The sequence below is a fragment of the Sapajus apella genome, unplaced genomic scaffold (assembly GCF_009761245.1).
Source record: "Sapajus apella isolate SASKATOON/1434 unplaced genomic scaffold, GSC_monkey_1.0 scaffold3, whole genome shotgun sequence".
In the NCBI taxonomy this organism is placed as follows: domain Eukaryota; kingdom Metazoa; phylum Chordata; class Mammalia; order Primates; family Cebidae; genus Sapajus; species Sapajus apella.
Genome location: NW_022436943.1, coordinates 13,593,971 through 13,620,023, shown reverse-complemented (window position 1 = coordinate 13,620,023; position 26,053 = coordinate 13,593,971). Strand labels below are relative to the sequence as shown.

The following is a 26,053-nucleotide window of genomic DNA, read 5'->3' as shown; positions in this document are numbered from 1 at the left end:
AAAATTACTTTTTAATGATCAAAAATGAGTAATTATTATTTGGACTTAGAAAATACCACAAAGGGTTGGGCACAGTGGCTCACACCTGTAATCCCAGCACTTTGGGATGCTGAAGCGGGCAGATCATGAGGTCAGGAGATAGAGACCATTCTGGCCAACATGGTGAAACTGTCTCTACTAAAATACAAAAAATTAGCCGGATGTGGTGACATGCACCGATAATCCCAGCTACTCAGGAGGCTGAGGCAGAGGAATCACTTAAACTCAGGAGAAGGTGGAGGTTGCAGTGAGCTGATATCGCACCACTGCACTCCAGCCTGTTGACAAAGCAAGACTTCGTCTCAAAAAACAAAACAAAAAAAATCCCAAAAGGTGAAGGAAATGAAAAATATGAGTTTTAAGTCTACTATTCAAAGGAAGTCATTATTAAAATTTCGGAGCGGCCGGGCGCGGTGGCTCAAGCCTGTAATCCCAGCACTTTGGGAGGCCGAGGCGGGTGGATCACGAGGTCAAGAGATCGAGACCATCCTGGTCAACATGGTGAAACCCCATCTCTACTAAAAATACAAAAAATTAGCTGGGCATGGTGGCGCGTGCCTGTAATCCCAGCTACTGAGGAGGTTGAGGCAGGAGAATTGCCTGAACCCAAGAGGCGGAGGCTGCGGTGCGCCGAGATCGCGCCATTGCACTCCAGCCTGGGTAACAAGAGTGAAACTCCGTCTCAAAAAAAAAAAAAAAAATTTCGGTGCATATTCTTTAAGTCTTTGTTTTATGTATCAATTTGAAAATATATATTTGAGATTTGTTGATATGGACAACACTGTATTCTTTTTGTTACTAACAAACATGTTTTGTTAACATAATTTTTTGTAAATATTTTAATGGTTGTGTAATACACATTTAATAATAGCTATAAAAAGTTATTTACCTTTTCTTCACATTATAGCACATTGGAAAGTAACTATTTTTGAGGCACCAGAAGGTAAACAGATGAAGGTGTTTGAGGCTAGAGGCAACTGTCTTGTGGCACTGGTTGAACAGACAGATCGTGTTATCATTTTTGAAGGCTCAGAAGATCAATGAATCAGTAATCTGTTCTGCAGCATGGCAGAATCCACTAGTGGGACAGCTCTTCTTACGGGCATTCTGTATTGTTCTATTACTGTGCATTTAAGATTAATACACATTTTATATTATTATAGATAATTATAGATAATGATATATTTCTTATTAATGTAGATACTGTAACAAAGATGTTGTAATATCATCTCTGACCATGAAAATTTTATACATTTGAGATTATTTCCTTATAATAAATTCCCTCAAATATTAGCATTGAATATTTTTGGACATAGATATTTCTAAGAATCCTGATACCTACTAATTGGTTTTCTCAAGAAGTACCATCTACATTTGAGAATGTCTATCTTATCTCCCCTTCTCTAACATTGAGTAGTATTTTAAAAACATTTCTGCTAATTTGGTAGCCAAAAACATGGCATGTAATTTTAATGAGCATTTTTTGGGTTACTCTCAAGGTGAATGCTTGCACATTTACTTATAAGTCACTTTTTTCCAACTTGTAAATTGTTGATTTTGAAGTCATATTCTTTTTTTCTTTTCCTTTTTGAGACAAAGTCTTGCTCTGTTGCTCAGGCTGGAGTATAGTGGCTGTGATCTTGGCTCACTGCAACCTCTGCCTCCCAGGATCAGGCAATTCCCTTGTGTCAACTTCCTGAGTAGCTGGGACTACAGGCCCATGCCACCATGCCCAGCCTATTTTTTTGTATTTTAGTAGAGATGGGGTTTCACCAGATTGGCCAGGGTGGTCTCGATCTCCTGACCTCATGATCTGCCCACTTCAGCCTCCAAAAGTGCCGAGATTACAGGCTTGAGCCACCATGCCTGGCAGTCACATTCTTTTTTTTAAAAAAATCTCTTTGTGTAAGCTTTTAATATATATGTATTAAATATTTTTTTTCACGTCTTGCTCTATTTTTTAAATTAGGAGAGTTTTTATTTTGATGTAGTCTAATTATTCACATTTGCCTTTGTCATTTCTTCCAGATTAAAAATTCTCCATAGATTTCATGAAGATTAATTTTTATATAATTTTTAAAAATTGATTTTACTTTTAACTTCATCTATATGAAATCTGTTTGGCTTGTTGTCATGCCATAAGGAGCTAAAAATACTTTTCTTTCTTTTTCATACAGTTGTTTACTATCTAACACCATTTAAAAATAATCTTTGATTTTCTTGTGATTTATGATGCCATCTTGATTTTCCTTAGTATGCCATTCTTTTTCTATTAGAGTCCTATTTAAAACAAGACTAATTAATTTTTCATATATATCCACATATTTATAATAATATGAAATTCTTTATTTATAGCTTTATTATAGGGACTCTTTCCCTTCCACTTACAGGCATGGTTAAAATGAAAAAAAAAAAAAAGGGTCTGTGGCTGCATGATGTCTAGTGGACTGGCACTAGAGGGCAGTGTGAGTGCATGTTTATGGGTATAAAACTCCCAAAGGCCGTTCTGAGCAGAGTGGAAGCTTTGTTGTAACTGATTGCTGCTGAGCCTCTTTTTCTTAACTTAATCCATGCTTTGGTTCAACAGCCTGTACAGTAGGAGCCAGTACTGGGGAGACTACTGCATGTTGTCAGGGAGCTTGTACAACCAAGTGAAGCCTTATTTGGGTCTTATACTGTGAATTTATTCATTCAGTGATTTGTATTTTTAACAAAGAATCAGTAGCTATAGTGTTATATCTGAGTGATTATAAGTCATTTTTACTTTTATTTTGTGTTCTTTTTCAAATTTCCTACTGTGGACATGTAAAATATACTATGAGAAATAATAAATATTATAAAAACGAATATTTCTTTTTATTTATTTGTTATTGTACTTTAGGTTCTGGGGTACATGTGCAGATCATGCAGGATTGTTGCATAGGTACACACATGACAATGTGGTTTGCTGCCTCCATCTTCCCGTCACCTACATCTAGCATTTCTCCCCATGTTATCCCTCCCCGACCTCTCTACCCCTGCCTACTGTCCCTCTCTTGGCCTCACCCAACAGACTCCAGTGTGTGATGCTCCCCTCCCTGTGTCCCTGTGTTCTCATTGTTTAACACCCACCTATGAGTGAGAACATGCGGTGTTTGATTTCCGTTCTTGTGTCAGTTTGCTGAGAATAATGGCTTCCAGATTCATCCATGTCCCTACAAAGGACACGGACTCATCATTTTTTATGGTGGCATAGTATTCCATGGTGTATATGTGCCACATTTTTCTTCTCCAGTCTATCGTTGATGGGCATTTGGGTTGGTTCCAGGTCTTTGCTATTGTAAACAGTGCCGCTATGAACATATGTGTTCATATGTCTTTATGGTAGAATGATTTATAATCCTTTGGGTATATAACCAGTAATGGGATGCAAAAATCAATACTGGCAAGTCAATTGCAACAGCGCATCAAAACGCTTATCCATCATGGTCAAGTAAGCTTCGTCCCAGGGATGCAAGGCTGGTTCAACATATGCAAGTCTATAAAAGTAATGCACCACATAAACAGAACCAAAGGCAAAAACCACGAGATTGTCTCAATAGATGCAGAGAAGGCCTTCGACAAAATTTGACAGTGCCTCATGCTAAAAGCTCTCAATAAACTAGGCATCGAAGGAACATATCTCAAAATAATAAAAGCTATTTATGACAAACCCACAGCCAATATCATACTGAACGGGCAAAAACTGGAAGCATTCCCTTTGAAATCCAGCACTAGACAGGGATGCCCTCTCTCACCACTCCTATTTAATATAGTTTGGAAGTTCTAGCCAGAGCAGTTAGGCAAGAAATAAAAATAAAGGGTATTCAATTAGTAAAGGAGGAATGCAAATTGTCTCTGTTTGCAGATGACATGATTGCATATTTAGAAGACTCCATGGTGTCAGCCTAAAATCTCTTGAAACTGATAAGCAACTTCAGCAAAGTCTCAGGATACAAAATTAATGTGCAGAAATCACAAGCATTTCTATACACCAATAACAGACTAACAGAGAGCCAAATCATGAGCGAACTGCCATTCACAATTGATACAAAGAGAATAAAATACCTAGGAATATAACTGACAAAGGATGTAAAGGACCTCTTCAAAAAGAACTACAAACCATTGCTCAAGAAAATAAGAGAGGACACAAACAGATGGAAAATATTCCATGCACATGGTTAGGAAGAATCAATATGAAAATGGCCATACTGCCCAACGTAATTTATAGATTCAACAGTATCCCCATCAAGCTACCAATGACCTTCTTCACAGAACTGAAAAAACCACCTTAAACTTCTGTGGAACCGAAAGAGAGCCTGCATAGCCAAGACAATCCTAAGCAAAATGAACAAAGTCAGAGACATCTTGTTACCTGATTTCAAACTATACTACAAGGCTACAGTAATCAAAAGAGCATGGTACTCATATCAAAACAGAGATATAGACCAATGGAACAGAACAGAGGCCTTGGAGGCCACGACATACATCTACAACCACCTGATCTTTGACAAAACTGATAAAAGCAAGCAATGGGGAAAGGATTCCATGTTTAATAAATGGTGTTGGGAAAATTGGCTAGCCATGTGCAGAAAGCAGAAACTGGGACCCTTCCTGACACCTTACACTAAAATTACCTCCAGGTGGATTAAAGAATTAAACATAAGGCCTAACACCATAGAAACCCTAGAAGAAAACCTAGGCAAAACCATTCAGGACATAGGCATAGGCAAGGACTTCATGACTAAAACACCAAAAGCATTGGCAACAAAAGCCAAAATAGACAAATGGGACCTAATTAAACTCCAGAGCTTCTGCACAGCAAAAGAAACAATCATTAGAGTGTACCGGCCACCAACAGAATGGGAAAAATTTTTTGCAATCTACTCATCTGGCAAAGTGCTAATATCCAGAATCTACAAGGAACTAAAACAGATTCACAAGAAAAAAACAAACAAACCCATCCAAAAGTGGGAAAAGGATATGAACAGACACTTTTCAAAAGAAGACAGATATGAGGCCAACAAACATATGAAAAAATGCTCATCATCACTGATTATTAGAGAATTGCAAATCAAAGCCACATTGAGATACCACCTCATGCCATTTAGAATGGCAATTATTAAAAAATCTGAAGACAATATATGTTGGAGAGGATGTGGAGAAATAGGAACACTTTTATACTGTTGGTGGGAGTGTAAATTAGTTCAATCATTGTGGAAGACAGTGTGGCACTTCCCCAAGGACCTAGAAATAAAAACTAGTATTTCTTATTATTTCTAGCCATCAAAACTTATTGCAAATTACAGTTGGCCCATAAGTGATGTAGAGGTTAGGGGAACCTGCCCTCCTGTATAGTTGAAAATTCCGTATGATTTTTGACTCCCCCAAAAGTTAACTGCTAATAGCCTACCGGTGGCCAGAAGCCTTACCTTATTCATACCAATGGGTACATATTTCATGTTATATGTATTGCACACTGTATTCTTACAATGAAGCAAGCTAAAGAAGATAAAATGTTATTAAAATCATAAAGAAGAGAACATGTATTTACTATCCCTTAAGAGGAAGTGGATCATCAGAAAGGTCTGCATCCTGTTGTCCTCATGTTGAGTAGGCTGAGTAGGAGCAAGAAGAGGAGAGATTGTGTTGTGTCTCACAGATGGAAGACAGGAAAGGAAGAAACTCCGGGGATAAATGTAACCACAGTTCAAATTCTTGTTGTTCTAGGGTCAACTGAATTAAATATTGCATTTATGGTAGGAATAGAAGAGAAGAAAAATTCATTAGGCTATAGTTTCCTATACTGTTAACCTGGAATGATAAAAACGTGGCTGTAATAGAAATGGAAAATCTTTTAGTTTTTCCCACTTCTCTTAAGGCATTGCTCTGAAGAACTTCCTACCCAGGCTTTGGGAACTGCATTAGGGACTTGGAGGTTTCTTTCTAACTGATTGGCACTTGGTCCACTGTGGGACGCTGAGACAATGATTTTCATGTCAGAGGTACTGTAGCAGTCATGTGTTTCAAGCTGGCCCATAAATGATGTAGAGGTTAGGGGCATCTGACCTCAGAGTGCAATTTCTCACAGATTAGTTCCATAGTTCTTTTCATACAGCACTGGTCATAAATAAATTATAATGTAAATTAAATTCTTTTGGCTATCTTGTCATCTGACTGTCATTTTAAAAATTGTCACAATGGAAAAATGCATTAGGAGTTTCAAACAACTAGTGACTTTTAAAGTGCCATCTACTTTTTTCTTTTTTTGAAGTGTCATCTGTATAATCAAATGACAGAATGGTAGTACATCTCTTTCATTCAGAGGTCAGCAACAACTCACCAACTAGAAATGTGGTATTAGACGCTGTAGTTAAGGGCAGATTGGCACTAAAAATTAGATTTAGAATTAATGTAAATTAGCATGTCCAAGCATTTAAAGCTGACAGTCAATAAACTCCTCCCCACACCTCCCAAAATACATCTTGGGAGAAGCAAATTGCCTAGGAATTCTAATTAACTGCTGAAGTCCTTTGCCAATATTTCACTTTAAGTAGAATTCTCATATGTATTTCTGTTAGTGAGTAGGCAGCTTTCTTCTTTGGCCAATTAAACCTAAGGTCTTGGAAGTTTCCATTTTCATCGTTTAAGTTTTGTTTAGTTCTTTACTGTGTTTACCAGTCCAAATTATAGTATAGACCAGTAAACTATTTAAATCCTCCAGAGTGAATAAACTTCAGGTGTGAGTAAAAGAAAAAGGCGCTGGCAGACATCCCCCACCCCTACAAATGTCCATGCTCTCATTCCTAGAGCCTGTGAATATGTTACATTACATGGCAGAAGGAATGTTGCAGGTTACAGAGTTTAAAATGGGGAGATTATCCTGGATTATTTGGACGGGCCCAATATAATCATGGAAGCCCCTAAAAACCGACAATATTTTCTGGCTATAAGCAGAAGAGATGCTGCGGACAAAACGTTGTCAAACCAAATACCAAGGATAGGCTGGATATCAGAGACATGGCTGACATGAGCATCGGGGGTTCAGAGAGGAGTTATAGCCTGAGTTACATCCTTCTGTGGTGGAGCTGCAGGTGGTTTACATATAGCAGCATAGGCTTCGACTTTAGGTGGACAGTGTGACAGTAAGTTGCTGGGTTTTGTACATTTATATTTGCACCAATGCATGGAGTTAGTTAAAACGATGTGGATTATAGTAAGACACAGACTAAGAATAGTGAGTGATACAGAACCAGATGCTGATTTTAAGAAACCAACACAGAAACGTTTTGCTGCTGCTGTTACACTTGGCTAAATTTTCAGCTGGTCATTGATGAGGAAGACTTACTAACTTCAGAACTTCCTTTATTGAGGCCCTACACCAACAGTGAGCTAAGTATGGTAATTTAATTGTAGTTGCTTATATAAATTATCTGTTAATAAACAAAACACAGTTCCTTTCATATTGTAGTTTATATCCTTTAGTGAATCTTTTAAAAATATATTCTTAAAGTAGGGAGTGAAATACTTTTCCAGGTGTCATTAAAACCCAATATGCTGATGTAAGACAAATAGATTGATGATTGAGTAAAGATTGCTGTACCTAAGGAGGTGAACTAGGCAAACTCTCTTCCCCGTAGATTAATGTCTGAACAAGACCTATTTAAGTCTACATGAACCATATGTTACATTTTCAGTTCCTTTCAAAACACATGTTGGTACAGTTTAAGCAAAACACTCATTACTTTAAAAAATACCCTCTGCTTCTAATTTTAAAAGCATGTGAGTAAATGTATTGCTCATTAGAGTGAGAAAAACACTGTATTGAGCTCCAAGTAGGTAAAAGTGCAACAGCCTTGAGAGCTCTTTCATGTGGCCACCAGTTGTAGCTTAATCTGGGGGAAGTAAAACCTTTCTCCAATTAGCTTTGCCCTGAATAGAAGACTTGCTGTGTCTCTCAGCCTGGTACTTTTGTCATGTGGACTGATGCCTACTGAAGTCCAGACTTTAGACTATTGTTTTCCTTTCATTCAAGTCTTAAATCATGTCCTAGACTCTGGAGGTGAACACTTAGTGCAATCACTCCCTGATTACAGTGCTTTCTCCAAATCTGGTTATCATATGAGTCATTAGAGTAATTGCAGTTGAAACCAACAATTGTAGAGAGGAAGTCAAATGCATAACTTCTACTTCTTGTACTTGTGGAATCATTTAAGCATGAGGGTTCAATTTTGTTCTTGACCTCAAATACCTTAAAAGTACATTAAATTGTGAATTTTCTATGAACCATTCAAAAAGACTTGGTGGTATTTTGTGATAAAAATATGATAAAATCAGACATGAAGCTTGATCAGATAAATGTATTCATGGAAGATGCTCAGAGTTACTTAAGAGATATTAACTTGACAATATTTTACATTTAATAATTTATGAATAAAATCACACATTTATGGTAAAAAACATCTTCCCTTCAAAGTTACATAATTCAAGGCTGTCATGCATCCATTCACTCATATATTCATTCAGCATTTATTTATCATAGGCCTATAATATGCCAGAAAATCTTTTAGAAATTGATAATATAGAAATAAGTATAACAAAGTCCTATCTTTATATTTGAAGATACTTTACTTTTTCGTTAAAGAGAGACAGATAATATAAACTTAAAAAATATAGAATATGTCAGGTGATGATAAATGCTATGAAGGAAAACAAAGTAAGGAAGACAGAGAGTTAAAGGTACCAGTATTTTCTAGAGTGGTCAGAAAAGGCCTCTCTGGTAAAATAACATTTGAGCAGAGACCTTGAAAGGAGTGAGGGAAGACTTATGTAGCTATCTGGGGGAAGATTGTTCCAGAGAGGTTGGGTCAGAGTGAGAGGGTGAGAGTGGTAGAAGCTGAGGTTAGGGAGACAGTGGGGGGTTAGTGGGTCAAAGGCAGATAATGTGGGGCTCTGTGGGCCATCATGAAACTTCAGCCTTTACCTTGAATGAGATAGGAAGCCACTGGAGAATCTGGAGAAGAAAAGGATGATCCGCCCTTCAACAGGATCATCCAGGCTACTCTGGTGAATATAGACCATAGGATGGCAAAGAGTGGAAGCGAGGTGATCAGTTAGAAGGCTTCTGCAATAGCTACGTGAGAGACATGAACTAGGACAATAGCAGTGGAGGTCTGAGATGTGGCAAAGTCTAGCTATAGAGCAAAGGACTAGCTGACAGAATTTGCTATTGGATTGGCTGCATTGTAGGAGAGAAAAAGTAGGGTGCATTTTGGGGTTGAGCAAAGAGAAGATGAAGAATGTACTGAGATGGGGAATACTGCAGGAGGAGTAGATTTGAAAGAGGTAAGGGAAATTAAGAGTTGGTTTTGGACACATACATTTTGATATGTCTGATTCCACCAAGAGGAAATTTTAACTCAGCAATTGGTTATTCAACTCAGGGTTCTGAGCAGAAATACCAATTGAAGATTTAAATTTGGGAATCATCAGGGTGTCAATGTTGCCTGCAACCATGGGACGGAATAAAATCACTTGCCAACAGAACCCAGGTAAAGAAGGGTCTGAGGATTGTGCTTGTGCCCTTTCAAGTTTAGAAGGTGGGGAGGTGAGGAGGAGCCATTAATGACTGGGGAGGAAGAGTGGCCAGTGAGGGAGGGCAGCGGTCAGAGGAGTGGGATCTGGGAAGCTAAATAAAGATAGAAAGGAGTGGGAGATCAACTCTGAATAATTACTGATAGGTGGAATAAGTAGAACTGAGAAATGGCCATCAGTATACACTTGTTCTTAGCCAAAAGGCTGAGAAGCAATGGTCATCAATATAGAGGGCATTGTTAACCCTGGGAAAAGTGGACAGAAGACAATAAAAGCTTTCTTTTCTTTTCTTTCTTTTTTCTTTTCTTTCTTTCTTCCTTTTTTTTTTTTTTAGAATGAGACAGGGTCTTATTCTGCCACTGAGGCTGGAGTGCAGTGGCATGATCACGGCTCACTGCAGTCTCAGCCTCAACCTGCTGGGTTCAAGTGATCCTCTTGCCTCAGACCTCCTAGTAGCTGGGACTGCAGGCACATGACACCACGACAGAAGAATTTATTTATTTATTTTTGTAAAGATGGAGTCTTGCCATGTTGCTCAGGCTTGTCTCAAACTCCTGGGCTCAAATGATCCTCTTGCCTTGGCCAATGAAAACTTTCATAATAGTAGATAAAAGCTGTGGAATATGGAACAAAATCCTGGCTGAAACAGATTCAGAACATGGGAGTAGAGGAAGCAGAAAAAGTGAATATAGGTAACTGTTTTGAATAAATTTGCTGTAATGGGGAATAGAGAAATAGGGTATGGCTGGTCACTCATGTGCAGCCCAGGGAGACATTTTGTTGCTATTGTTTAAATGTGGAAAATGCTACCACATGTTTACATCCTTATAGAAATGATCCAACAAAACAAACTAGGTGTTGTGGGAGTGAAAGGGCGCAATTGCCACAGTGGTGTCTGTGACTAGGCCAGAGGGGATTATCACACTAATAAAGGAGGTGCCTTAGATGCAAGTATGTTCGGTTCATTCATTGTTATAGAAGTAGAAGCTGATAAAATGGGTGCCGACACAGACACTTCACATTTGCTGGTGGAAGCACATGGAATTTTTCTTCTAACTGTACCTATTTTGTCAACTTGTCTCCTGGCTACTTTTTCCTCTAGCACAGAGTAACACAGTTCTTTCTCTATTGTCCGTCAATGTTTCACAATCCCCAGCGCTTGGCTGAGCTCAAACAGCCCTGTTCTGTGAGCCTGCTGCCCACATAAAGGGCATTGGTGAACAGTTGCATATGAACAGCTGCAATGAAATGAATCATTAGGCTAGGTAGAAGCAGTTTACCTAGCTGATTGTTGGCACGAGCTGCTGGTCTATTACTTGTCTCAGCAGAGTAAGAGTGAACATTTATTGATATAGAATTATTAGACATTTAAGCTCTCAGTTTTGTGTTTTACCACACTGCATGAAAAACTGTCCTGATACTGCGGGATGCTGGAGAAGTTAAAAAAGAAAAAAGAAAGAAAGCATTACCTTTCATATAAAGGAAGAATGATCAAGACATTTTATGGCTAATGAAAGCAGCAGCCATATTTGAAAAGAAATTCCTATATTTAAAACAAGAACACTATTTAATGCTAAAACTGTATTCATAAAATTTCTATAAGAAATTCAAAAACTATGTATATGTTTCCACTTTGTGATTCCTCTGCTAGGAATCTACTAGAATAAAGACATAATGTTTTATTGACAATGTGATTACCTTCAAATGTATGTATTAAGTGCCAGACCCTGAGCTAAACAGTTGAAATAACTGGGAATTGCCTCACTCTGGCAAATGAGTTAACCCCCATACCTTCATTAGCTAACTTGCAAGTCTCTTCCTTGCATGTAAAAGAAAGGACAATATGGGGGTGCTTTGTAAACTGCCATTCTCCACCCTGGCTGCCATAAGCTTAGCTTACTTTTAGGTTACTTTTAAGTGCTTTTCTCAACTAATCTGCATAGCATTTGTGCTGCTTCTTGAAAATCTGTGAACTGTAAATCAATGTACTAGTTTTGCTATTTCCCATGCCTGAAGTTATCTCTCACTAGGTGGAAATCTGCTTTTTTCTTCAAAAGACTCAACTTCCTTGTCTGCTATTGTCACCAGGTAGGGAGATCTCCCCACGCCCATCGCTATGTTTTCCTCTCACTTGGTTCTTGTCTCCTGCTAATGCCAGTCCTAGGCAGACCAATCACTTTCCTCCTCCCAAGAGAATGAAGATCTTAAGAAACAGTAGTCATCCATTTATTCTCTCACCTTGCGGAGCTTGAATTTTACCTGTTAGCCAGATCTTCCAGCTGTCATCAATCAATTAACTTTCAAATAGATTCAGCCAGACCTCTTTTCTAATTAGCTTATATTTGGGCTACTATGAATGAATTAAAGAGGTTGGCTACAAAAACATTCTATTACCATGGAAGACTGCTTATTAAATACTGTCAGACAAAAAAAAGCCTAAGATATAAATATCTAAAAAAATTACAATGTAAAACAAAACCCTAAAATCAACACTTATAAACTGGAAGGAAATACAATAAAGCTAAATATAAAAATTATTTTTCATATAATTTTAATTCTTTCTTCCATAACTGCTTTATATTAGAAACAACATTAATGAATATTTTTCCTGTTGACCACATGTCATATTTTATAATGAAATTACATGGTTTGACAGTGAACTTCTTTAGAACTTTTCTATTCTTTCAAGGCAAAAATGGTAAACTGGTGACCTGTAGCTGTATTTTGTTTGACCTATCATTTGAAAGAATTTTAATTTATTTTGGTAGTATTGCAAAATATGTAATTCTAGATATTGGAGTGTTTTTGAATAAAGAAGAGGATATGGCACCACTAGGCTCGCTTTTCCATATGGCAACCCTCAGCTACGTGGGTTCTTTGTGAGAGGAAGGACCTCTTGGTGCACTTAAGTTCACCTCTGTTTCTCTTTTCTACCTCCTGTCTCTTTTGTTATCAGGTTCAATCTATTGTTTTAATATCCCCAGTGTGCTTTATTCATGGATTTTACCTGCCTGCATCATAGAAATCTGAGATTGTTCACTCTTATAATTTTCAAAAACTTTCAATCAACCAACCAACCAATCAGTCATCACCTGGCTCTCCTCACTTTGCTAGGAACACAAGAAGACCCATTTTTTGAAAGTCATAATTTAAGTGCCATAAAACAATATAGGAATTGTCCATATCCACCTTTCTATGCCAAAAGAAAGGAAGGAGACTCAGAAGTTCTGTCAGCTCTGGTTTTCTATGGCAACAGGCAACGGAGCTGTCATCTCTCCATCATAAACAATGAGGTGATTTAAGATAGGTCCACAAACTGTCTGTAGGCTGGTTCCTCTCTCAGGGCCACTGCACACACTCATAAAATTTTTGTCCTTTGTCTGCTGAATCATGTCTAACCACCTACCTGTAAAGCACTCTTCTTGTTTCTGATCCTAGCCAGTTTCTTCTTGGTACAGGTAGTTTTTGGTAGCATTATTAATGACTTTTAAGGATAGAAAGCACAGATGGAGGCTCTAGTAGGTAGTTACCACTCAAAGATATATATGACATGTGATATATAGTATGTGAATATTATATATAATATATACCTATATATGTACTATGAATAATGACTTTTTTTGAGGTAAGGGTGGACTTTCATTGCACTGTTTTGATAGTATTGCACTTTTTTTGAGTTAAGGGTGGACTTTCAGGGTCACTATTTTACTTTTGGGATTACCTGATATATTGGTTTATTTTAAACTATCAATTAAAGTACACTGTGTTTCTGGTATTCAATTTTGTAAAAAGGAAAATGAAATTGTTGGGGTAACATATCAAAGATATCAAAGATATAAAGCTAGCTAAATAGCTAACAATTTTAAAGTATCTTAATGCAAATCAAAATTTAAATGTCTGTCATCAATCCCAAAATAAAATCATCAGTCACCAGGGAAAGTGGCAATGAGCATTTTTATGTCCGGATATTTTGCTGATTCTTTCTTTTTCTTCTATTGTGGTTATGATTTGTTTTGTAATACAAAGTCTTTTTTATTTTTAGGTAGTAAAGTTTACTAAGCTTTTCTTTTATTGCTTCTGAATTTTGAATTTTAGAATTTAATGTTCATTTCTAGGATGTAGAAGAATTGTCATTTTCCCCTTAGTATGTATGGTTTTATTATTTTATATTTAAAACTCTGGCTCATTGGGAATTTACACTGGTTGTGGCACAAGGGACAAATTCAAATTTAGATTTTTCCATATGGCTACATTGTTGCTCAAGCACTACTTACATAAATCTACCTTTTCTCTATAGATTTTAGACGCTAACCTTAATATACTATATTTTAAATGCAATTATATCTATGTATTCTCTGTTCCATGGGTTGATTCATATGCCAAAAATTAGACTCACACACAATAATAGTAGGAGATTTTAACACCTCCACTGTCAACATTAGACAGATCAATGAGACAGAAAATTAACAAGGATATCCAGGCCTTGAATTCAGATCTGGACCATGCAAACCTAATAGACATTTACAGAACTTTCCACCCCAAATCCACAGAATATATAGTCTTCTCAGCATCACATGACACCTACTCTAAAATTGACCACATAATCAGAAATAAATCACTCCTCAGCAAATGCAAAAGAATGGAAATCATAACAAATAGTCTCTCAGACCACAGTGCAATCAAATTAGAACTCAGGATTAAGAAAGTAGCTCAGAACCACACAACTTCATGGAAAATGAACAACTGGCTCTTGAATAAGTAATGAAATGAAGGCAGAAATAAATATGTTCTTTGAAACCAATGAGAATGAAGACACAATGTGCCAGAATCTCTGGGACATATTTAAAGCAGTGTCTAGAGGAAAATTTATAGCAATAAATGCCCACATGAGAAGCAAGGAAAGATCTAAAATCGATATCCTATCATCAAAATTGAAAGAGCTAGAGGAGCAAGGTCAAAAAAAACTCAAAAGCTAGCAGAAGACAAGAAATAACTAAGATCAGAGCAGAAAAGGAGATAGAGACACAAAAAAACCCTTCAAAAACTTAATAAATCTAGGAGCCGGTTTTTTGTAAAGATAAAAAAATAGACAGACCACTAGCCAGATTAATAAAAAAGAAAAGAGAGAAGAATCAAACAGGTGCAATAAAAAGCAATAAAGGAGATATCACCACTGATTCCACAGAAATACAAACCACCATCAGAGATTGCTACAAACAACTCTATGCACATAAACCAGTAAACCTGGAAGAAATGGATAAATTGCTGGAAACTTGCACCCTTCCAAGCCTAAACCAGGAAGTAGTTGAAACCCTGAATAAACCAATTACAAGGGCTGAAGTTGAGGCAGCAATTAATAGACTACCAACCAAAAAAAGCCCAGGTCCAGATGGATTCACAAAAAGTACAAAAGAAATGACACAAAAAGCTGGTTCTCTGAAAAGATAAATAAAATTGACAGAACATTAGTGAGATTAACCAAGAAAAGAAGAAAGAAGATTCATATAAGCTCAGTTAGAAATAAAATGGGAGATATTACTACTGATACCACAGAAATACAAAAGGTTATTCAAGGCTGCTATGAATACCTTTACACACATAAACTAGAAAACTTATAGAAAATGGATAAATTCCTGAAAATATACAACCCTCCTAGATTAAACCAGGAAGAAATAGAAACTCTGAACAGAACAATAACAAGCAGCGCGATTGAGATGTTTGTAAAAAATTGCCAACAACAACAACAACAAAAAGTCGAGGACCAGGTGGATTCACAGCTGAACGCTATCAGACATTCAAAGAAGAATTGGTACCAATCCTATTGACACTATTCTACAGCACAGAGAAAGAAGGAATTGTCCTTAAATCATTTTATGAAGCCAATAACACTCTAACACCCAAACCAGGAAAGGACATAACAACAACAACAACAAAATAAAAAAACTACAGATCAATATCCCGACAAAAAATAGATGCAAAAATCCTTAACAAAATACTAGCTAACCAAACCTAACAGCATATCAAAAAGATAACCCACCATGATAAAAATGGGTTTTATACCAGGGATGCAGAGATGATTTATCATTCATAAGTCAATAAATGTGACACATCACATAAAGAAGATTAAAAACAAAATCACATGATCATCTCAGTAGATGCAGAAAAAGCATTTGACAAAATCCAGCATCCCTTTATGATTAAAACCCTCAGCAAAACTGGCATAGAAGGAACATACCTTAAGATAATAAAAGCCATCTATGGTAAACCCACAGCCAACATTGTACTAAATGGGGAAAAGTTGAAAGCATTCATCCTGAGAAGTGGTATAAGACAAAAATGTCCACTTTCACCGCTTCTATTTAACATAGTACAGGAAGCCCTAGCCAGAGCAATCAGACAAGAGAAAGAAACCAAGAGCATCCAAATCAGTAAAGAGAAAGTCAGACCTGTTGCTGTTTGCTGATGATGTAATCTTATATGAAGAAAACCCTAAACACTCATCCATAAAGCTCCTAAAACTGATGAATGAGTTTAGCAAAATTTCAGGATACAAAACTAATGTACACAAATCAGTAGCTCTGCTATATGCCAACAATGACCAAGCTGAGAATCAAATCAGAAACTTAATTTACCGTAGCTACAAAAAGTAAAATAAAATACTTAGAAATATACCTAATAAGGAGGTGAAAGTCCTCTACAAGGAAAACTACAAAACACTGCTGGAAGAAATCACAAAAACACAATCATGGAAACACATCCCATTGTGTAAATGGCCACACTGCCAAAAACAATCTACAAATTCAATGTGATTCCTATCAAAATACCACCATCATTCTTCACAGAACTAGAAAAAAACAATTCTAAAATGGAACAACAACAACAACAACAAAAAACCCCGCAAAACCAAAGCAAGACTAAGCAAAAGAAACAAATCTGGAGGCATCACATTAGCCAACTTCAAGCTGTATTATAGGGTCTTAGTCACCAAAACAGCATGATACTGGTATAAAAATAGGCACATTGACCTATGGAACTGAATAGAGAACCCAGAAATAAAGCCAAATACTTACAGCCAACTCATCTTTGACAAAGCAAACAAAAATGTAAAGCAGAGAAAGGATACCATTTTCAACAAATGGTGCTTGGATAATTGGCAAGCCACATGTAGAAGAATGAAACTGGATCCTGATCTTTCACCTTACACAAAAATCAAATCACGATGGAAGGCTTACATCTGAGATCCGAAACCTAAAAATTCCAGATGATAACATCAGAAAAACCCTTGTAGACATTGGCCTAGGTAAAGACTTCATGACCAAGAACCCAAAAGCAAATGCAACAAAACCAGTGATAAATAGGTGAGACTTAATTGAACTAAAAAGCTTCTGCACAGCAAAATAAATAATGAGCAGAGTTAACAGACAACCCACAGAGTGGGAGAAAATCTTCACAATCTATGTATCTGACGAAGGACTAATATCCAGAATCTACAAGGAACCCAAACAAATCAGCAAGAAAAACAAATAAACAATCCCATTAAAAAGTGGGCTAAGGACATGAATAGACAATTCTCAAAAGAAGATGTACAAATGACCAACAAGCATACAGAAAAATTCCCAACATCACTAATGATCAAGGAAATGTAATTCAAAGCCATAATGCAATACCATCTTACTCCTGCAAGAATGGTCATAATCAAAATATTAAAAAATAATAGATGTGGGCATGCATGTGGTGAAAAAGGAACACTTTACACTGTTGGTGGGAATGTAAACTAGTGCAATCACTATGGAAAACAGTGTGGAGATTCCTTAAAGAACTAAAAGTAGAACTACTATTTGATCCAGCAATCCCAATACTCAGTATATACCCAAAGGAAAAGGAGTCATTATAGGAAAAAGGTACTTGCACATGCATGTTTATAGTAGAACAATTTGCAATTGTAAAAATATGGAACCAACCCAAATGCTCATCAATCAACAAGTGGATAAAGTGTGGCATATATATACTGTGGAATACTACTTAGCCATGAAAAGAAACAAGATAATGGCAATTGCAGCAACTTGGATGGAATTGGAGAGTATTATTATTATTATTTGAGACACAGTCTTGCTCTGTTGCCCAGGATGGAGTGCAGTAGCATAATCTTGGCTCACTGCAACCTCTGTCTTTGGGTTCAAGTGATTCTCATGCTTTAGTCTCCCAAGTAGCTGGGATTAGAGGTGCACACCACCAGCCCAGCTAATATTTGTATTTTAAGATAGATGGGGTTTCACCATGTTGGCTAGGTTGGTCTCAAACTCCTGACTTCAAGTGATCCACCCGTCTTGGCCTCCCAAAGCACTGGGATTACAGGCGTGAAACATTTCACCTGGCCAGAATTGTAGACTACTATTCTAAGTGAAATAACTCAGGAATGAGAAACCAAACATTGTATGTTCTCACATAAGTGGAAGCTAAGGGTTCTTATGCAGAGACATACCAATGATATAATGGACTTTGGGGACTCTGAGGAAAGAGTGGGAGGTGGGTGAAGGTTATAAGTTTACATATTGGGTACAGTGTACACTGCTCAGGGTAATCTCAGAAATCATCACCAAAAGTCTTACTCATATAACCAAACACCACCTGTTTTCCCAAAATCTATTGAAATAAAAATAAATAAAAAATGATTTGATGATCTGTTGTTTAAAGTGTTTTCAATGTTTAATTATACAAGTATTGCTTACTATAGAGGAAAATTTCAACTTGGGGCTAAAAGTAATAGTGCATTATTTTTATTATTCATCCCACAAAATTGGCAAGTGTGTAGTTGTAGGTTTCCTTTTTTTAAAAAAAATAAGCAAATTATTAAATATAAATTGCATTTTATTTTTGTAAACTTGATAGCTGACATTCCTTTTCTATTTCAACTACAAAGTCACATATGGTTTTTTAAGCATCTTTACTATAGTGATTCTTGCTTTTTCTAGCTACAAGACAATAAACGTCAGTGTTTATGAGTGGTGATAAGATTCTGAATTCTATTCTGCTCTCATTGTTTTTGCTGTGAAACCTATTGATTGCCTATTTTAAAACCACCCAAATAGAGACAGATTGCTATTATGAACAAAGAAGACTGTTCATAGAAATAACATTCCTTCTCAGTATTATGAGTAACAATGGTGATGAAAAGGCATATACTATAGCGTAAAAGTCAGTCTTGCAGCACACCCTAGTCACAGGCACTGAACATTTCACTCACTTGCTTGTTCATCATTTAACCACTTAACCTACCAGCCGTTCAACTCTGTCTCCTTTTTTCCAACATAGCTATTTGACATTTCCAGGCAAAACACATCTTTTGCTTGCTATTCATTAGCATCCATCAAAATATATTTTTTATATTAAAAAATAAGGCTAGTCTGAGACAAAGTGCCAGAAATAAGCTGTTTTTCTTGGTAAGGAGCAAATAACATCAGTGGGACTTCCCAGGGGTGAACCCTGTGTCTTTCAAAAGCTAAGTGTTTCATGTGACAAGATAATGAATTGTTTGCTTTTGAGGGTGAAGAGTGGGACCTATAGAGTTTCAATTCCTTTATGTACATAATGGAGATGTGTCAACTTGACTGAGCCACAAGGTGCCTAGATATTTGGTCAAATGTTATTCTGGGTGTGTCTTTGAGGATATTTTGGATGACATTAACATTTGATCCAGTAGACCGAGCAAAGCAGATTGCTTTTCCTAATGCGGGTGGACCTCATTCAGTCAGCTGAAAGCCTGCATAGTGCAAAGATGTTGACTCTCCTGAGAGAAAGAGGGCACTCCTGCCTGATTGTTTGAGCTTGGACATTGGTCTTTTTCTGACTTCAGATTCAAACTGAAACATTGTTTCCTGTTGGGCCTTAAGTTTCCTGGCTTTTTGGGCTGGACCTTAGATCATTGGCTCTTGGTTCTCAGGCTTTCAGGATTATATTGGAACTACATCATTGGCTCTCCTGAGTCTCTAGCTTACTGACTGCAGATCTTGGGACTTCTCAGCCTCCATAACTGCACAAGTCAATTCCTTATAATAAATTTATTTCCCTCTATATGTATATATCCTGTTGGTTCTATTTCTCTGGAGAACCCTAACAGATATACATAATAATCTCTATGTCTCTGCTCCTCTTGGTGTTCACTTCTGCCCATCTTTTAAGCAGGACAGAAACTAAAGGTGTAATCAATAATATCACACTGCACTTCTCACACACAGACAGCAAAATCCACACTATGCATTCTCCCCAGTACTTATTGATCAGTTCAGACATATTAATCCCTATTTAGCTCAAGGCTTAAGCAAGAAGATAAGGTACTTGCACTTAGAATAAGAAATCTTATTTTAAATTTTCCAAGTTTAATAATTGAGGTGAGATCTAGTCACTTGCACAGCATCTATATTTAGTTCCTGCAATCAATCAAATACTTAATTTTTTTTGAAAAGAAAGAGCTTTTTAAAACCTGACCTTGCTCAAGGTTAAAGATGCTGATATTTAATAACTGAAAATACAATGGTAATCTTTTACTCATCAAAAGCATTGTGAAGTAATAATTTCAATAATTGTTATATCATTGATATTTTCTTATCATGTATGATAACTGTCCCTAGGATTCTAGATGTGGTACTGTTGTTGTTCATGAGATCAGAACAGAAAGCTTCAGTCAGTTCTACATGTTACTGAATGTTAAGATTCCCATTAATTTTAGTCAAAGGTGATACTGGAGCTTCTAGTGCCCCTTTCAAGTTGTCCCTTCAGTGCAACTGGTTTTCACCCAATCCTGAGAAAATGTGTGAACAACCATCTAATAACAAAGCAAGAGCTTTAAGCTAACTGGGGTCTACTCAGTTTGTTAATCCTTCTCAAACCACTCTGCTATCTATATGGCAGCCAAGAAGACACTAAAATGTGCTCTGACAAGATCATGTCATTTGCAGCAACATGGGCAGAGCTTGAGGGTGTTATCCTAAGTGAACCAACACAGGAACAGAAAACCAGACACCACATGTTCTCACTTACAAGTGGGAGCTAAACGCTGAGCATACAAGGACACAAAGGAGGAAGCAATAGACATCAGGGCCTACTGGGGATGGAGGGAAGGAGGAGGCTGAGGGTCAAAAAACTACCTATTGCATACTGTGCTTATTTCCTGGCTCATGAAATAATACGTACATCAAACCCTTGCAACATGCAATTTATCTGTACAATCAAACTGCATGTGTAACCATAAAAAAGTGTTCTAGATTTAATACTTTTGCCATCTCAGGATAGTGATAGTGACGAAAGGCCATGTTAGAAGAGAAGTAAGGAATTGAGAGCTTTACAGCCTCACGTTTTTTCCTCATTATCTTTGCAATCTACTACTGGTTATTCTTGCACTTATCAAAAATTCTGAGCAGGAAAGAATGGGAAGACTTGGAGAGCCACTTGTATCTTGTTCTCTCCTCCTGAAGAAGCTATACAGTTTTGAAAATCTAGAAGTTCAAGTAAACCCATATTTTTGGATCAATCAATTCATTCATTCGTTAAATATTTATTGAGTATTTACCATGTGCTAGGCATTGTTGATGTAGGTACCGGGGATACTAATCATCAACAAAAACAGACATGGCCCCTGCCATCATGAAGCACACAATGTAGAGAATGAGACTGATGGATTTTTTAGGCCGATAATCATATAAAATGCATCAGCAATAAATGCTGTGAAAAAGATCTTATAATAGGGGCACATGGTCTAGTTAGGAAGATCAGGGAAAGCTCAAAGAAAGTAATGATCATACTCTTAGATGAAGAATGAGTAGAAGTTAATTAGGTAACTGGGGAGGAAAGAATAGAACAAGCAGAGGAAGTACCATTTGCAAAAGTCTGCAGCAGGAGGGAACATGACAAATATAAGAGACTGAAATAGAATAAGTGTGACTGGAGCACAGAGGATGGAAAGTTGCGTGCTGGGGCAGGACAAAGTAAAATCAGGTGAGAGACAGACCAGGCAGGCCCTTAGAGGGCATGTCAAGAAGTTTTGTGTTTTTGAGCTATGTGGCTTGACCCCCACTTCTGGTTAGTTGAAATGTTTCCACTTCCACATTTCAGAAGAGTATAAGAAATACTAGAAATGTGCCATGGCTCATGCCTGTAATCCCAGCAGTTTGGGAGGTTGAGGTGGTCAGATCATAAGGTGAGGAGATTGAGACCATCCTAGCTAACATGGTGAAACCCTGTCTCTACTAAAAGTACAAAAAATTAGCTGGGTGTGGTGGTGCATGCCTGTAGTTCCAACTACTTGGGAACCTGAGGCCGGAGAATTGCTTGAACCTGGGAGGTAGAGGTTGCAGTGAGCAGAGATCGGGCCACTGCACTCCACACTTGGTGACAGAGCAAGACTTTGTTGAGAAAGAAAGAAAAAAGAAAGAAAAAAGAAAGGAAGGAAGGGAGGAAGGAAGGAAGGAAGGAAGGAAGGAAGGGAGAAAGAGAGAAAGAAAGAAAAGAAAGGAAGGAAAGAAAAGAAAGAAAAAGAAAGAAAAAAAGAAAGAGAAAGAAAGGAGAAAAAAAAAGAAAGAGAAAGAAAGAAAGAAAGGAGAAAAAAGAAAAGAAAAGAAGAAAGAAAGAAAGACCAGGAATAAATATGAATTAAGAAGACTTTATCTGCCAAAAAATTATGGCTTCAACTTCACTCCTTTGGAAATCTATTAATTTCCATGGGTTATTACAAAAAATAAACATTAAAATTAATGCTAGTAAGGGAGATTAGTTTAGAATGCTAGGAGTGTATTGATGTGAGGGAGGTAAAAGTTCTCTTTGGGAATTCAAATCTTTTGAAGTCTAATATTAGGAGAGCTGACACTATTATAAGCAAATGAATTAACCTTTCAGTGTCTTGGGTTGCTTATCTGTTGAATGAAGATAATGACAATCCACTAATAGGACTGAAAATCATTCTGTAAACAACAATAGTTAAAATATAAATAATTACTTGTCCTGTTGTTAGATTCTAGTCCTTACCTCAGAATTTAAATGTCTCTCTGCCAAAATAATATGTCGTTTTATTTTTGTCAAGTAAATATATGTTTATGTGCACATGTGTGTGTATATCTGTGTGTATGTGTGTAGATGAGCTTGTGTTTATTTTCATATAGGCAAATCTGTGTTTATTGAAAAAGCTTTCTTTCTTTCTGATGCCAATTGTTTATTCAGCAACTTCCTGCGTCCTAGATAATCATGATGACTCCTACTGACAGCAGATAGTTTAACACAGTAGAGGCACTGCTGAGAAAGAAGGTGGGTGGGGTGGGGTGGAGTGGGATGGCCGAATAGGTACTTTTAACTTCTTTATAAATGACAACTCTTTTTGTCTATTAAATAAGAATGTGCTTTTATAGTTTCATAAACATATCACAGTTATATCAACTATAGTTAAGCCATTCAAACAGAATCAGCAGGTACATAGTGCTATGCCAAGAAGTGGCAAAATGAAGGACCTCCTTTGGATTTGTTGCAGATTTAATATTCACATTTACATTGTCAACTCATTTGTGGCATTTCCAACAATTTTATGGGAAGTATTTATAAAGGTGTGTTCCTTCAGTGGCATAAAGATATCCCAGTTCTGTAATTATTCCTGGTTAGCATGCCACATTTTCTTTAGTAGATAAAAGGAAATCATAATCAATCTTTGGAAATAATAAAATATTTACAGAATTGGAATAGCTGTTACTTTGTGAACTTAAAAATTTTTTACCATTTCTTTTTAAAATTCATGCCTAGTAAATATATAGGCTGTTTCCATGATGATACAATGATTCATACGCATAATGTTATGTGTATGAATAGCAATGTTTTTGTTGTTGTGATTTGGCCTATAGCCAAATGGCTGCCTAGAGATACTGGTTAATGGCCATGCCTGGCCAGTGAGGTACGATGAACTGGACAGAACTAACCTTTTAGTTATGATACTGTTCTCTTGTATTGTATGAATATTGACTTTTTTCTGCCTTTATATTCGACTAAAGGGGAGAATGGATATTTGAGCTTTTTAGGGCAGGCTGAGCAATATCTCTAACATGTACTATGTGTTTTACTAAATGTTCACCTGTTTGGACCTTCTTTCCCAGGGTCCACTTCCTTCTCTTCCAGCATTGTTCTGGTTGGTTCTGCTGCATTTTGAGGGTCAGGGTTTGTTGTCAGATTTCCAGAGGAATTTTTCTTGGAGAGTTTGTCTGTGAAAAAAATTCACATAGATAGAATAATGTATGCCACTCTTGACCCAGTTATATTTGACAACCTGAGCTACAAAGATGCTGCTTGTTTTTTAGAATAGTCTTCTCATGAACACCTCCCCTGGGACTTCAGCTAAACAAAGCAGGACTTTATGCAGGAAGAATTAACCTGTAGACACCTTCAGGCCAATGAAAAAAATATGGTCATATGCTATTTAATGACAGAGATATATTCTGAAAAATGCATTGTTGGGTGACTTAGTCATTGTACAAACATCATAAAGTATACATATATTATACGAATCCTGATATTATAGCCTACCACACACCAAGGCTATACAGTATAGCTTCAAATCTTCTGCAGTCTAATATTAGGAGAGCTGGCCCTATTACTATAGGCAAATGAATTAACCTTTCAGTGTCTTGGTTGCTTATCTGATGAGTGAAGATAATGATGATCCACTAATAGGACTGAAAATCAGTCTGTAAACAACAACAGGCTCCTATGCTACAAACCTGTGCAGTATGTTACTCTATATAATGCCTTAAGCAATTCTAACACAATGGTCAGTCGGTCACTCTGTGTCTGTAAACATAAGGGAAAAGGTACAGTTTGAAATATGTCATTACAATCTCATGAGACTGCCCTCTTTTATGCAGTCTGTTATTGACGGAAACATGTTTATGCAGCACATGACTGTAATTGAAGTTGGTGTATTATATAATTAAGAATTCACAAGATATATTTCTTTCTGATATTGGCAAAGCTGAGAATAAGAATTCATCATTCAGAAGGCATGTTTTTTTTTTTTTTTACATTTCTTTTTTTTTTTTTTTCCTATTTATTTTATTGCATTTTAGGTTTTGGGGTACATGTGAAGAACATGCAAAATTGTTGCATAGGAACACACGTGGCAGTGTGATTTGCTGCCTTCCTCCCCATCACCTACATCTGGCATTTCTCCCCTTGCTATCTCTCCCCACCTTCCCACCCCCCACCGTCCCTCCCCTATTTCCCCCCAACTGACCCCAGTGTGTAGTGCTCCCCTCCCTGTGTCCATGTGTTCTCATTGTTTAACACCCGCCTATGAGTGAGAACATGCGGTGTTTGATCTTCTGGTCTTCTGTCAGTTTGCTGAGAATGATGGTTTCCAGGTTCATCCATGTCCCTACAAAGGACCCAAACTCATCGTTTTTGATGGCTGCATAATATTCCATGGTGTATATGTGCCACATTTTCCCTATCCAGTCTATCGTCGATGGGCATTTGGGTTGGTTCCAGGTCTTTGCTATTGTAAACAGTGCTGCAATGAACATTCGTGTACACGTGTCCTTATAGTAGAACGATTTGTAATCCTTTGGATATATACCCAGTAATGGGATTGCTGGGTCAAATGGAATTTCTATTTCTAGGTCCTTGAGGAATCGCCACACTGTCTTCCACAATGGTTGAACTAATTTACACTCCCACCAACAGTGCAAAAGTGTTCCTATTTCTCCACATCCTCTCCAGCATCTGTTGTCTCCAGATTTTTTAATGATCGCCATTCTAACCGGCGTGAGATGGTATCTCAGTGTAGTTTTGATTTGCATTTCTCTGATGACCAGTGATGATGAGCATTTTTTCATATGTTTGTTGGCCTCATGTATGTCTTCTTTGGAGAAGTGTCTGTTCATATCCTTTGCCCACTTTTGAATGGGCTTGTTAGTTTTTTTCTTGTAAATCTGCTTTAGTTCTTTGTAAATTTTGGATATCAGCCCTTTGTCAGATGGGTAAACTGCAAAAATTTTTTCCCAATCTGTTGGTTGCCGATTCAGTCTAATGACTGTTTCTTTTGCTGTGCAGAAGCTGTGGAGTTTGATTAGGTTCCATTTGTCTATTTTGGCTTTTGTTGTCAATGCTTTTGGCGTTTTGGTCATGAAGTTCTTGCCTACACCTACATCCTGAATGGTTTTGCCTAGATTTTCTTCTAGGGTTTTTATGGCATTAGGTCTTATGTTTAAGTCTTTAATCCATCTGGAGTTAATTTTAGTGTAAGGTGTCAGGAAGGGGTCCAGTTTCTGCTTTCTGCACATGGCTAGCCAGCTTTCCCAACCCCATTTATTGAACAGGGAATCCTTTCCCCATTGCTTGTTTTTGTCTGGTTTGTCAAAGATCAGATGGTTGTAGA

General features: G+C 37.1%; 1 protein-coding gene across 1 annotated transcript in view; it reads right to left on the bottom strand.

Moving 5' to 3' along the window:
• Positions 1-26,053, bottom strand: part of CNGB3 (cyclic nucleotide gated channel subunit beta 3) — a 165,941-nt gene that overhangs the window by 110,682 nt on the left and 29,206 nt on the right. Inside the window, exon 3 of the mRNA XM_032249930.1 lies at positions 23,756-23,882. Coding sequence (XP_032105821.1) covers positions 23,756-23,882 — 127 coding nt within the window. The remainder of the gene's footprint in view (positions 1-23,755; positions 23,883-26,053) is intronic.